Source organism: Haemaphysalis longicornis, unplaced genomic scaffold (assembly GCF_048455015.1).
Source record: "Haemaphysalis longicornis isolate Haplotype H1 unplaced genomic scaffold, Haemaphysalis longicornis Haplotype H1 scaffold_2, whole genome shotgun sequence".
Classification (NCBI taxonomy): Eukaryota; Metazoa; Arthropoda; class Arachnida; order Ixodida; family Ixodidae; genus Haemaphysalis; species Haemaphysalis longicornis.
In genome coordinates this window covers 186,483,802-186,496,907 of record NW_027526295.1, presented here as the reverse complement: position 1 = coordinate 186,496,907, position 13,106 = coordinate 186,483,802, and the positions used below count along the sequence as shown (strand labels likewise).

At 48.3% G+C, this 13,106-nt stretch overlaps 2 protein-coding genes across 2 annotated transcripts; one reads left to right on the top strand and one right to left on the bottom strand.

The window, feature by feature from the left end:
• The first annotated feature begins 436 nt into the window (after positions 1-436).
• LOC144167559 (uncharacterized) lies at positions 437-1,970 on the top strand. Its single transcript, XM_077696788.1, has one exon. The coding sequence runs from the start codon at positions 613-615 to the stop codon at positions 1,945-1,947; it is 1,335 nt and encodes a 444-aa protein (XP_077552914.1). The 5' UTR covers positions 437-612; the 3' UTR covers positions 1,948-1,970.
• Positions 1,971-4,136: 2,166 nt separating this feature from the next.
• Positions 4,137-12,000, bottom strand: LOC144168443 (DNA-directed RNA polymerase I subunit RPA2 homolog). The gene is made up of 4 exons (XM_077697430.1): positions 11,935-12,000; positions 11,357-11,437; positions 8,540-8,790; positions 4,137-4,164 (listed from the first exon to the last, which is right to left on the bottom strand). The coding sequence occupies exons 1-4, from the start codon at positions 11,998-12,000 to the stop codon at positions 4,137-4,139; spliced, it is 426 nt and encodes a 141-aa protein (XP_077553556.1).
• Positions 12,001-13,106: the final 1,106 nt, after the last annotated feature.

Sequence of the window (13,106 nt, the reverse complement as noted above, 5' to 3'; positions counted from 1 at the left end):
ACCTGCCAGACGGGAGACTGCATGACCCACGCACACATATTGGGCATCGATCGGAATCGTGCTGGAAACGGCCCCTGCGACGACTTCGGTGCGTTCGTCTGCAGTGGTTGGAGGAACGACCACCCACAACTCGCAGAAACAGTCGTCGGTGCTCGTATCAATACCTGGCTCCTACAGCTTTCTGATGTGCGTTCATACAACCGCCCGGAGAATGCCGGTATGAAGAGGATGGCACAAATGGTAGCCGTCTGCTTGAAAGAAAGTGCAACGAATGACACCGAGAATATCCAAGCGTTCATGACCTTCATGGTTGAACACTTGTTCCCATGGATGGAAAACGCCTCGGGTGTTCCAGTCGGGGCACAACGGAACTACTCAAGACCCCTCAGCACTTTGCTGGATCTGGCTATCAGGTGGTCGCTACCGCTGTGGTTCCACGTTGACTTATTGCTGCGGAACCCAGATAAAAACGTAAGCAACCCCGCCATCTTCATCAGCCCGTCTCCACTGCCCGCTGTTTGGGAAAGGCTACACAAAGTCATCGTGGGCTACGGGGAACAAACGTACCTGAAGTTCGTGAAAAGTTTAGAAAAAATCATCTACAGAAATAGAATGCTACCAAAGACATATCTGTCGTTCCTGCAGCGAAGTGAGCCAGTTCAACGTTACGTATTTGCGAACCTGTCCAGTGCTTATTTGGCTCCCTACGCCACGCCAGCGGTTCTCAAGATCCGCCACCTCGCGGAGTTTGTAAACCAACTGTCGACAGAAGATTGGGTTCTAGCGCTGCAATCCTGCCATCACTTCTCGCCGCCATTGACTGGGAACGAGATCTTTTTTGTTAGCAACACCGACATCCTGAAATCAATGCAGCTCGTATTTAACTCGTATTCAGCGGACGAAATCACCTTTCACACTGCCTGGTGGCTCACGCAGCTGCTTGGCGCGCAAAGCAGCCGAGAGATTCGCGATTACATCAAATCCGATCGACTGGGACATTTGTTGTATAAGGTGTCTTGCGGAATCCTATTTTCCACGGACTTTAACGTGCTCTTAGCAAGCATCAATCTTCCAAAATTAACCATCGAAGGACAAAAATTGGCAACGGACCTTCTGACAATTGTTCATTACTCAGCAATCAATAAGCTTCGAGTTTCCCGTGCACTCGACAATCAGAGTAGGGCCGTACTATCCGAAAAACTTAAAAACACATCCAAGGTCATTTGGCCTGAGAAACGGTACATGACACCCAATAGCTTCGAACAACGTTATGGGCCTCTGTGCAATGTCTCGTTGGGATGTTTCCGGTGCTGGCATGCGAGCCGTTTAAGCCTGTCCAAGTTGATAGGCAGTAAGCAATACGTCGCTGGAATACAAGTCTTCAAGATTAATTCTCGTTCTTTAAGCTCGTACAACCCAATCCTCAACGTGCTGTCCGTCGCTGAGACGGCACTGAATCCACCGTATTTCTACCCACAAGGCACGAGTGGCATTGTCTTCGGGGGGCTCGGCTTTTTGTACGCAACGCAAGTCGCACGTGCTCTGGACGCCCTGACGATGTACCTTGCGTATTCGAAGTCGATTCTCGCCAATCCGGCCGCTGCTGCCAAAATGGGCATGTATTTCTGGAAACTCTTCTCCTGCCCTGGGGCCCTCAACCCACGCACTCTGTTCCCGGAATTACCTGCTTTAGAGATTGTCCACTCCATGTACGTCAACTATGGCTTCCTAGAAGAAGATATACCCCTAAAAGACATGGAGACGTACACCCCTGAGCAAGTGTTCTTCATTACAGCCTGCCATACCCTCTGCGCAGTCGGATCACATGGCAAACAATGGTCGGAGAAGTGCAACCGGATTATGAGCAACTTCGAGCCTTTCGCTGCAGCCTTTAATTGCCCGCCTAATTCGCGCATGAATCCTCCCGCAAAGTGCCGCTTCTTCTGACTGCATGCGTTTTCGTGCGTTAATAAGCTTTAGCACAATTTGCTATTATTTTTTATTTGAAGTGGTCATTGCAGACAAGATTAAACAACGTCATTTGTTGTTTAGTTCCTTCACTTCAACGGTGATTGCTGAATTATAACATAATTCTGAATTTCAAATAAACGGGCTGTCACAACAGCTTGCACTGTGCTTGAGACAAGTTTCTGTCGAACAAATTCGCGCGATGTAGTGTCGGCAGTCCCGTAATAGGCCACAATGCCCATGGTGATCCCGGCCTTGGTCAGTGCTGTCGTACAAGGCCCCTGTGCATGGGTGCGTATGTGTCTGCCACCTCTGCCCCGTAACTCAATTCTCGCTACCGCCCCTCACCCTCTTCCTTTCTCTCTCTCGCTCCTGTCCTGTTAAATTGAAAACAGGCCTATTCGGTGCAATTCAATTTTCCCGCCTTCGCATTGTTCGCGTGCCATCTGCTGGGACAGCGTGCATTTATTTATTTATCTTTTGTTTCTTCACCTGCGCATAACAGCATGAATAGAAGCTCTGTTTCTAGACATTATTAAGCATTCCTTGATTCCTTGTCAGGACACCCAGATGAAAAAAGGCTAAGTGGTTTCACCTGATCCCAGCTCAACTGGTTTCTTAGCCATATCCCAGTTGGAACCAATTGCAACTGGCCCCGGTTGGGACCAGTTGCTATCGCTCCCGGTTGAAACCAGTTTCTATTGGCCCCAGTTGGAACCAGTACTAAAGCCACTACTTGTTCAAACAGCTGAGAACTGTACAAAGGCCGGTCAGTTTTTTTGCACACATTTATTGCACGTATAGCAGATCAGGAAAAATAGTCCACACAGTGCCTGTCGCACCCATTGCTGACCCTGGCACAGCAGAATGTCCTTGGTCGTGTTCCTGCTGTGATGTCGAAAGCTTTTCGACAGTAGACGCAAGCAAGGCTTTTGCCCATTTCTTTTCAGCTTCCGTGATGTAGCAGATACTTTTGAAGCTAAGGTCAATAAGCATGGCAAGTGCTGGCACTTCGCCACCTTTATGTCGGAAAATCGTGTCGAAAGATTACACATGAGACTGGAGGCAAAAGGTGCTGCTTCGTCTGCTCCAGATACTTGCTCCTCAAGCATTACTCGTGTGGTGCAGGACTGGAATAACTGGTAAAATAGTCGGATAGTGGTCTGCAGTAAGCTTGGCAGTAGCCTTCTCTAAGGGCTGGAGCATTCTCACCACGGCATTCATCAGTTTCCGCTCTTACGCGCTAAGATTTTTCACCGAGTCCAAATCCGACAGCTGTACAGAAATAGGAGCCCAAAATTTCAGCAGCCTTGCCAACAATGCATGCTCGCGGTTTCAGCGGCTTGTGACATCTTGGATAACTTCAAGGGCCGGCATGTGCATGTCATTCTGTATTCCGAGGAGCCTACCTCATGCTCGCGCGCTTTTCTTGTAGTGTCCCACAATGGACCTTGATTTCTCATAAAGTAGGGCAAAACTAGAGACTTCCTTTTTTGCGTCGCTAACGTGCAGTTGCAGTGTGTGTCCTAAATACTGCAGTCCCTGCCACGATGACTTGGAAACAGCCGAAACAGTTTCTTCCATTGTCCGTGACAACAAAGGTAGGGATGCCGTCGGGAAGGCCCACTCTTTTGCGACCACTTAAAAAAAACGCAGGATATTGTCTGCCATGTGGCCCTCCAGCATTGCTTTGCATGCCAAGGCAAATGCATGCTGCATCCAGCATGTGGACGACCAGTCACGCTCACGTAGCTATATTGCCCGCTGGCGATGTCTACACATCCGTTGTAAGCGTATAGCACTAGACTCCCCGGGAGAAAATTTCTCGCATGTCCAATTCAACTCTTTTATCTTTGTCGCATACAAATCGGGAATATTGTTCGCAAAAATGCATTTCTAGGTCGCATACAAATCGGCAATATTGTTCGCAAAAATGCATTTCTAGAAGGGATGACGTACTCGGCATTGCACAGGATGATAATGGTAACGTACAGCACAGACACGGAAGTTGGCTTTGATTCGTCAGACTTCAGTACGGACGGCGAAAGTGCGTCAAACCACCCCGGAACATCAGCCAGTAAGTTTCTCTTTCTCCTTGGGCCGTTCTATCGTTGCCGCACATTGATACTGTTCTAAAGGTCACAGCTCTTATCTGCAGGGTGTCGACATCATTTGGGCAGGGCCACCAGGCTTGGGCTGCACAAAAAGTGGAGCCAACCTTTGTTTCGCAGCGTCGAGAAACTGCTTTTCGCGGTGGCGTGATTGGCACTAGTGCTTATATTTTTGTATGCATGTAAATACCTTTTTTATTTACAGTGCTTATATTTTCAGTATTATTCTGTAAGGGCCTTGTATTCAAAGTGTATATTTCAATTTTTTGTTTACCCTGCGCAAAGTAGCCGTTATGTTTTCAGCATTTTTTTTTCTTTTTACTTTTTTTTGTTTTGATAGTTCCATTTATAATATTCGTAGTAAATCTGTTGTTTGTAATTAATACTGTTGAAAAGACCTATCCTTCCTCTACCACTTCATACCTCACACTTTAGGATTCATAATTTTCTTTGGCAGCAAAAATATTTCCTTGACTACCAAAAACAACCATTTTCTCCACGGTCACGAAGGTGTTAAACATTGGAAGCAAGCCACGGCCTTCGAACTAAATGTTCGAACTATATGTTTGAGAGTTGAATGAAGCTGGATTGTTGCATTCCCACCCCTCAAGCTAGCGTTGCACAGGAGCAATAGTAGGCAATGATGCGGTCGGCTGGCTGCTGCATCGAAGGCCGGGTGTTTTCACGAGAGGTATAAATGGTCGACATTTTTAACTGTGACGAAAAAATTATTCATAGCCTTTCGGACAGAGGGTAAATATATCCGAGGTCTGTTTGCAGGGGGGGCGGGGGGAGGGGTGGGGGTTACATCCCTGAAAAGAAATCTTAAAAATCTAGCTTAGGTCACACCCACGTTGGGAGGATCGTGGAAAATTTGAAACTTCCACTTGCTGTAAAAAAATATTGCAGCATTACAATATATTATATTACATTCTCCATTTCTGATGCCGACTTGATCACGCATGAAGCAGGCCCTCAGAGATTATGCAATGTTGCCTGCTGCTTTACGACGCCGTTTTTTTTCGTGGCCTGTTGCTCGAAAAATCCACTTAAACACAAAGCTTCGTACGGTTTTCTCGACGTGTCCACACAAGTGAAAATCGGCCTTTGACTTTTTTTTTTTTTTTTTTGCACTGGTGTGACTGCATTTCTCTGGGCAGAACAACAGTCCAGTTTTTCTACGAAATCAAAATGAAGGACAAGGCTACCTTTCTGCAAGAACTTTTTTTTCTCGCTAATCATCAAGCTCGTATTTGGTGCAACAGTCAAGGCCTGCTTGGAGCTCCCCCTCACTCAGCCTCAATCTCGTGTATGGGTCAGGTACTTCCGGTGTTTTCTTGGTTTTCGGATCAAATGGCGGAACGCGGAAAGAATGATATTGTGAATTTCTTTGGTAGATGGGGATTTTGGAAACAATGTTTACAGGCGACGGCACTCATTATGCAAGTCTGAGCGTTAGAGGCATGCTTAAGCTTCGTTAGCCACTCGGAGCACATACTGTAGCTCGGTTGCCAATGTTGTAGTTTCTGTTCCCGCTCCATAATGCTGCACTCAGACCTGCCCTGATTTTTCTCTTGAGAACATTCTCAATTTCTCCTTGCTCACACTTGGCGTATGAACCCTAGCAATGCTCCTTCAACTTGGACGGTAGCTTTAAAGGCGAAACTTGCGTACTCTGAACATACCTGCTCAGCTCCTCAACCGCTGCTTGAGTAGGCACAAACGTTTTCTCGGGTCTGTCCGAAGACTCCGCTGTCAGCTCCTTGAAACAGCAGAAGCCGTTCCCACACACAAAATTAATTCCTTCGACATCGATACTTCCTTCAGGTAGATGCTGCTTCAACAAGCAGTGTCCAGATCTGTCCCGCTGCGGAAGTTCCTTTGAGAGACATTTTTTTTTATGCACCCTTAAATGATCAGCGCAAACCATGTGCTTCTCACTATACTCTTGGGTCATGCGACTTCCTGGGAATCCCTCGCGTGTTTGAATTGTCGCAGGTGACAATCACGCTGCTGGGGCGGTTTCTTCAAGAACCCTCCTGTTATTGCTCACTGCACCTATTGCTACAGTTATTATTTTTTATACTTTTTGTTTTGGTGCAAAGCATGAGATAATATCTAACTGACACTAAGCAGGTAGTACAGCCGCCATCCTGCAGTTCTTATCGATTCCCGCCATAATGTCTCTCCCAGACGGTGCATGTTAGACTCAATGAACGCGTAACCTAAGCTCACCGGTCACTCCCAAGACGTTCAAATATCATATTACTATCTTTTTTATGCGAGTGAACCTACACGGGCAGCACACAAAGAAAGCAACCAGTGCATTAATATATGCATACAGACAAAAGGCGGCAGCGGTAGCCTCAACAATCCACATGGGAACCATTTCTGCTTTACACTAAAATACGGAGGTCTCTATACGAGTCAAATTTTTAAAAAATATGGTAACGTGAATGCCACTTTGATAATTTTTTATCTGTACTGGCCATTTTTCGCGTTGCACTATGGTCAGAAGCTTCTCACAAACCACTCTGGTAATTCACTACAATACTGCTAACAAGGTCGTGAATAGTTTTTTGTAGCTGCAATACTACAAAAACATTGCAACATGTTGTTCAGGCAGGTGATAGAGAACGACCCGGACTTCCACTTGTAAATGTCTGAAAAAAAAAAACAATGATGGCTCAGTTTTTCATTGGTTTTCAAATTATACCAATATGTATGACTTGGCTGCACTACCATCCATTTGACAAATTGAACCACCTTGCCCACATAAACTAAAATTGGCACGAAGACTAAAAATAATAGAACAATAATGCTAAAAAATTGAACTCCTTAGCTTTTTTAGATGCAGAAAAAAAAGGCCAAACATTTTCGCATTTTAATATGGTGTCATCTTTGTGAAATAAATTGGTCTGCAAGCCAAAGAATGAATATGTTACACCATTCGAGAGTGTGCAAAGTATTTACAGAAAAAAGCGCTAATAGTTGCAATAACTTGTCTTGCAGTAGCAGAATATTCAAATTTCCTTCCAACTTGCCAGTGACCCAAGCTGTCTTTACATTTTTCCCCACAAACTAACTACAAGCATATTTTACCTAGTGTCCAAGAAACCATATAGTACTGTAAATGTTTCGTCAAAATTAAAAATGCCGATTTTTTTTTTTTTTTGCGATAGTATGTTCTTTGGCATAAAGTCTTAGAGGTACAAGTTGGCACCCAGTTCCCGGAGGAAATCCAGAAGACAGCGGTGGTGGGGCCCCCACAGCCATCGTTGGAGATCAAGGGGTCTTCCAGGATGCAGGCCTGGGAGACCCCCTGATTTTATTGTACGATATAATGCGCCGATGCAATGCAGGTGATGAGGCGCGCAAGAGTGGAGGGCTCCGAAATTTTTACCACCTGGGGATCTTTAACGTGCGCCGACATCCCCTACACACGGTCATTTTTGCTTTTCGCCTCCATTACAAAAGTGGCTGCCACGGCCGGCAATCGAACCTGCGTCCTCGTGCTCAGCAGCGCAACGCATTAGCCACTGCGCCACATTGGAGGGTAATTAAAAATGTCAACTGGACACGCTTGTCCCACCTTTCGCAAAAACACCCTAATTTGATTGACTTGAAGCAAGTGGCAAAACGTAACCACTTGCTCTTGCAGCTGCAAAATAACACCAGAAAGACACACGGGAAATCGAGAAAATCGCGCGCAGAAATGGCAAAGCATAACAAAAAATGTGGTTATTTCCTCTTTCATAGGAACCAGTAAAACACGAAAGTGAAATATGCCTTCACAGGAGCAGTTGAATGTTTATTGTGCATCGATATGAACTTGCACGTCGCTATTTATATTTCGTCGGTATGGCACCATTACACGCATCAACGTTGGACATTGAATTGCAAGCGCCGGAGCATTGCGTAAACCCGACTGAAACCACAGGTGCTTGCAAACCGTCCGTGCGAATGAAACCAAACGGGTGGTCAGCGAATCGTATAGTGAACACGCAGTCTGCTGCAGCGGAAGGAGCACCATACCGTGTCACGAGCGCGACATCGGCAAGTCCGCTTCTCCGCAGCTTACACTGTGCGTGTAGGCGCTGGCATCGAGGCGCCAACTGTCGGCGCTCATTGACGTCATGATGCACTACTTGCTTCCAAAGGAAGGCTATAAGGCGCGTTTGTCGTCCTATTCACGGGTCTGTTAATAGAGGAGTCGGGAGCGCGTTTCGTAGCTCTCGTTGCGGTAGAGAGTTTGTGGCTCGAATCACGGCACCGCCGCGTCAATCGAGGCTTTTCTGGCGATGTCATTTCTGTGAATGATATGACGTCAGTTAGATCTTGGTGGACCCCGGCATAAAACACTTCTGTGTTGAAATAGGCCAACAACTTGTGTGCAACCGACGTTCTTTACTATACACAAGAGCCAGGCACTGTCCATTCGCAACCTATGTGCAGCCCACACTTGCGCACAACACGGCCCAGCACGCGACGAGGCCCCGGTGCCGTCCGTCACTTGACGTGCATGCAGCTTGACGTCGATGTTCATGGCGGCCAGCTCGGCGACCAGGTACCGGAACACGTAGGGGATGCTGATGATCTCGATGAAGTCCCCCGTCCGGCACGTGGGGCAGGTCCACTTGCGGATCACGTCGCTGTCCACCCGGTCCATCACGGGCGACAGCATGCTCATGCACTTGCTGCACACACAGGCCTGAGAGAGGGGAAAACATCACACGTAATGAGCAGTCAGAGAACGAACACCCACTGGACACAAAGTTGCCATCACGCAGCACGTTTCTACAGATGCTCCTTTACAACATTTCCACTTCAATAGTTCTCACTAAAAGAATTCAAATTTTGAGGGTTTAACACGCCGAAGCTAACCCTGATTGATTGATTGTAGGGTTTAACGCGCCGACGCAACGCAGGCGATGAGGCGCGCCGTAGTGGAGGGCTCCGGATTAATTTTGACCACCTGGGGATCTTCAACGTGAGCCGAAATCTCGTACACACGGGCGTTCTTGCTTTTCGCCTCCATCATAAAAGCGGCCGCCGCGGCCGGGAATTGAACCCGCGACCTCGTGCTCAGCAGCGCAACGCCTTAGCCACTGAGCCACCGCGGCGGGTGAAGCTAACCCTGGGCTACAAGGGTGGCCATAGTGGAGGGCTCCAGATTAATTCTGGCCACCTAGGGATCTTTAACGTGCACCGAAATTTGACACAAGGAAATGTTAAAGACGATAATCTTTCTTAGGCTACTTAAACGCAGAAATTTTGGTCTGTCTGTATGTTTGTGACTCGATTCAGCCAGCCGGCTGAAGTGAAACGGAAGCTGCACAATAGGTTTATAAACCCACAGCCAAATCTAAATCTCTAAGTCCGGTGTCAATCTTTATACTTGCCAATATTGCTGAACAAGAACAGTACATTATGCAAATATGAGGCAGAAAATCAATACATAAGTGATATTTGCAGTGTTACTTTATTCAAAAATTGATGGATGCTGGGTTTTTGCGACACCGAATGCTACATCTACTGCAGAAAAAAAAATCACTCCGTCGTCTCCTGTCACACGCGCCACTATAGTTGTGGCGGTATTTTAAGAAATCAAACGGCAACAGTTACAAAAGGATCCACTAGATTGATTTCAAGTTCCGCTTGAAACGCACATGGAGAAGAGCAACTTAGTTCTATAAATGTTGAAGTAGGGCGCCTCGATTCACACGTGTCTCCGCCGTACGACAGCGCTGGCATCGAGGCACCCGGCCTGGATCAGTGGAACGCGGTAAATTTAAATTGACTGGAGCAAACCTCTATTGTGCTTACCTTAAGAGGAGCGCGATGGGACAGGAACAGCATGACAGGCTAGTGGGAAAGCAAAGGGAGGCATTTAATCGGAAATACCATTGTCTCTCGAAGACACTTGCAACGAAAGGAGCAGATACGCAGCCATTTTTTTTTTTGTTTCTCGCCTCCATCTGAAGAGCAGCCACTGCGATTGAAATCGGGATTCTGACGATGTGGTCACTGTGGCAAGACTGGGACGACGACGACCGGCGACGATGAAACGATGGGAAAATCCCCAAAAGGGTATTCACTTGAGAAAGGGTGCAAAGAGGAGGACGGGAGCGTGCAGTTGCTACACAAGCCCCAATCCGAAGGGTTGCGTCTGGAAGCCGCTCCAGAGCAGCACGATGCCACGGCAGGGCTAGCCCTCAAGGTGGGAAACAGTGCGAGTGAGAACCAGAACTGGAGAACTTCACAGGCCAGCTCGAGACCCAGAAATCCAGGCTCTGGGGATCACACCTGCCGCACCCGTGGGTGCACGAGCCCCGGATCGAGTTTCCCGGTGTCCCGCTGCCATCGCTGCGGGACACTGAGAACACGTAGCTAGGAAGCGCTGCGATATGTCCTCGTGGAAGGCATGCCCCACCAACATGGAGGCGGCACGTCACCAAGCATCACCTGTGGCCCATTGCGACCCACATCGTAGGATGTTCTGTTCACAAACAAACGTTCACAAACAAACCAAATGCAGGAAACGCCTTGCCGCGGTGTGGTGGCGCCATCTAGGCTCACTAACGGTAAACAAGGCCCTGTGATGTCATTGCAGACCACGAAAACGCACGATCTAGCGGGAAAATCAAAATTTTAACTTAACATATTTTTTTTCTCAGTGAATAAAGTATCGTTTGCATTCAGACAAGCGTTGGGGGCACTATAAAACACGAAATCTTTGGAATAACACAAACTTGTGTTTGTTCTTCATGGCTCCTTTAAGAACAACAGAATATCCCTCGAGAAGGCAAGCGTGGCAGGGGGCGGCAGAAAGTTAGGTGGGTAGACGAGACCAAGACGTTTGCAGGGATAAATTGGCCGCAGTTGGCACAGGACGGCGATAATTGGAGATATATGGGAGAGGCTTTGCCCTGCAGTGGGCGGAGACAGGCTAATGGTGATGATTATGTTCTCGCTTTTCCCCCGGTCTTTCAATGTTTCTTTGAAACCTTTCTTGTCTGCTTTAATTATCCCCATCGCGATATCCTTTAGTGAATGCACTGTCCCAAATGAAGACGTGCTCGCGCCGCTGATCTCGTGAATCATCATCACCTTTGGACATACGGCGATTCAAGACAGAGGGAGAAGAACGAAAAGCTCATACCTTCCCCATGGCTTCGAACGCATCGGCCTCCCACGAAAATCTTCAGCACTCGAAGACCCCACCCACGATGGCGAGAAATAACCCTGGGCTCTCACCCCCGACAGGACAAGCCCACCTGGAGACAGCTCTCTCGCCTCCCGAAGAAGCTGCTTCGGGCGGCCTCCAAGAGCTGCCGGACCCACTTCCACAAAGACGCCTGCCCAGTCCAGGGCAGTCACCAGGACGCAGGCATGCCAAGCAACCTCGGTCGCGCCCTCATGGCGCTTCATCCGAAGGAAGTCCTAGGAAGTTGGCGGCGTTGTCGCCAAATCGGGGCCCGAGCCCCAAACGGCCAGCTGAGCACCGAGCAGGCAAAAAATCTCGGTCACCGTCTCTTGGTGTCCGGACCGAGGGCAGCGCAAGCAAATTTCCAATTGGCCCACCTCCAAGTCAAGGCATCAACCGGCAAGCGGGACGCAAGACGCCCAGGAAATCTCGGTCCCCTTCCCCTAAAGCTGTGTCGTCGAAGAGGCAGGAACACCAGCCGGGCATCTCAACGGCAAAGACAAATGGCGGTGCGGAACACACCTTGGGGCGTCCTGGAGCCCCTCAAGGTTCTCCTTCGTCTTCCGCAGACGCCTACTTAGTCGGAGGTTCAAACCAGTCGACGCCGCCTTCCCCAACGAGGCGCCCTTCTTCGTGCCTTCGCCAAACCTCGTACGGCCTGGACTCCCCGCTCCAGCCCGCCTCGACAGCTCGCCTCTTGTCGATGGCCGCCATGGCAGCCAAGGACGTCCCGACTCCGGCTTTCGATACGACAGGCGTCGATTTAAAGGTTACGGTGGAAGGCGATGAACAGACGCGAGGTATAGTCCCGGGACCCTTACGACGGCTGTGGAAAGGCTACATACTGCGTGAGTTCCAACCACTTATAAAAATGTGGGAGACACTTGAGCATTGCCTTTGCGACAGGAATGCCGAAACGTGAGCGGGCCCGCTTTCATTGCATTAACATTCGGTACTGTCTATTATCACGGTAACAGTGAGAATTACCGCCAGAAATTTCTCACGGCAATCGCCTCTCCTTGGCTAAGCACGCTACCCGGAGATTCTAGGGGATATATATGCCCTAAAAAGCTGTGTTTGCAACTGACTTTGTACTCTTGTGGTAAAGTACGTTGCTTTAAACGAGAAGGCTAAGGTTCGATCCCGACTTTGCGATGTCTTTTTTTTTTAGCTTTCAGAGTTTTAGGTCATCATGATTTCATTAATGCTCTTTCTTACTTTGTTTTTTTACTATATCAAGAGATCGACCCACATGGCTTCTAGAATGGGTTGAATTAGGTTTAATACAGGTTGTGTTCTGTGTCTTTGGACTGGGTTAGATTAGGTTTGTTGCAGTTGGGCTGGATTTGGGCAGGATACGACGCGTTCAATTAGGCTACGTTAGGTTCGGTGAATTTATGTTATGTTAGGTTACGTTGGGACGTAATATTATTCAGGAAATTTTAGGCGTGCCAGTTTTTATGAGAATTAGCTGGCGATTCTCACGGCAACCGTGAGAATTTTCCGAAGGAAATTCTCACGGATTTCCCGGAGGAAATTCTCACGGTTTCCGTGAGAGCAGCCTTAACATTCGTTTGTCGGGTTAGCAGATCACCGCGAGCGGGTCGAACTTTCCTCTCATGCTAGCATGCCATCTGTTGCGGCAGTGCCTCACGAGGCCGAGGGTTTCAGTGGGCGATGCAAGGTGGTGCTACGGGATTTTACGCCCACGCCGACCTTTCGCGCGCGGTCAGGGCCACCGACGGCGCAGGCTTTTCTGCGACACGGGGCCCTCAACGCTACGCGTTAACATATTTCGTTCACTAGGCCACGCATGAACG

Coding starts and splice junctions, on each gene's coding strand:
- LOC144167559 (XM_077696788.1), top strand. CDS start 613: ATGCTACCAAAGACATATCTGTCGTTCCTGCAGCGAAGTGAGCCAGTT.
- LOC144168443 (XM_077697430.1), bottom strand. CDS start 12,000: ATGGCGGCCATCGACAAGAGGCGAGCTGTCGAGGCGGGCTGGAGCGGG. Junction 11,438..11,934: donor GGGAGTCCAGGCCGTACGAG/GTTTGGCGAAGG, acceptor TGGACTGGGCAG/GCGTCTTTGTGGAAGTGGGT. Junction 8,791..11,356: donor GGCGAGAGAGCTGTCTCCAG/GTGGGCTTGTCC, acceptor CCCCTCTCTCAG/GCCTGTGTGTGCAGCAAGTG.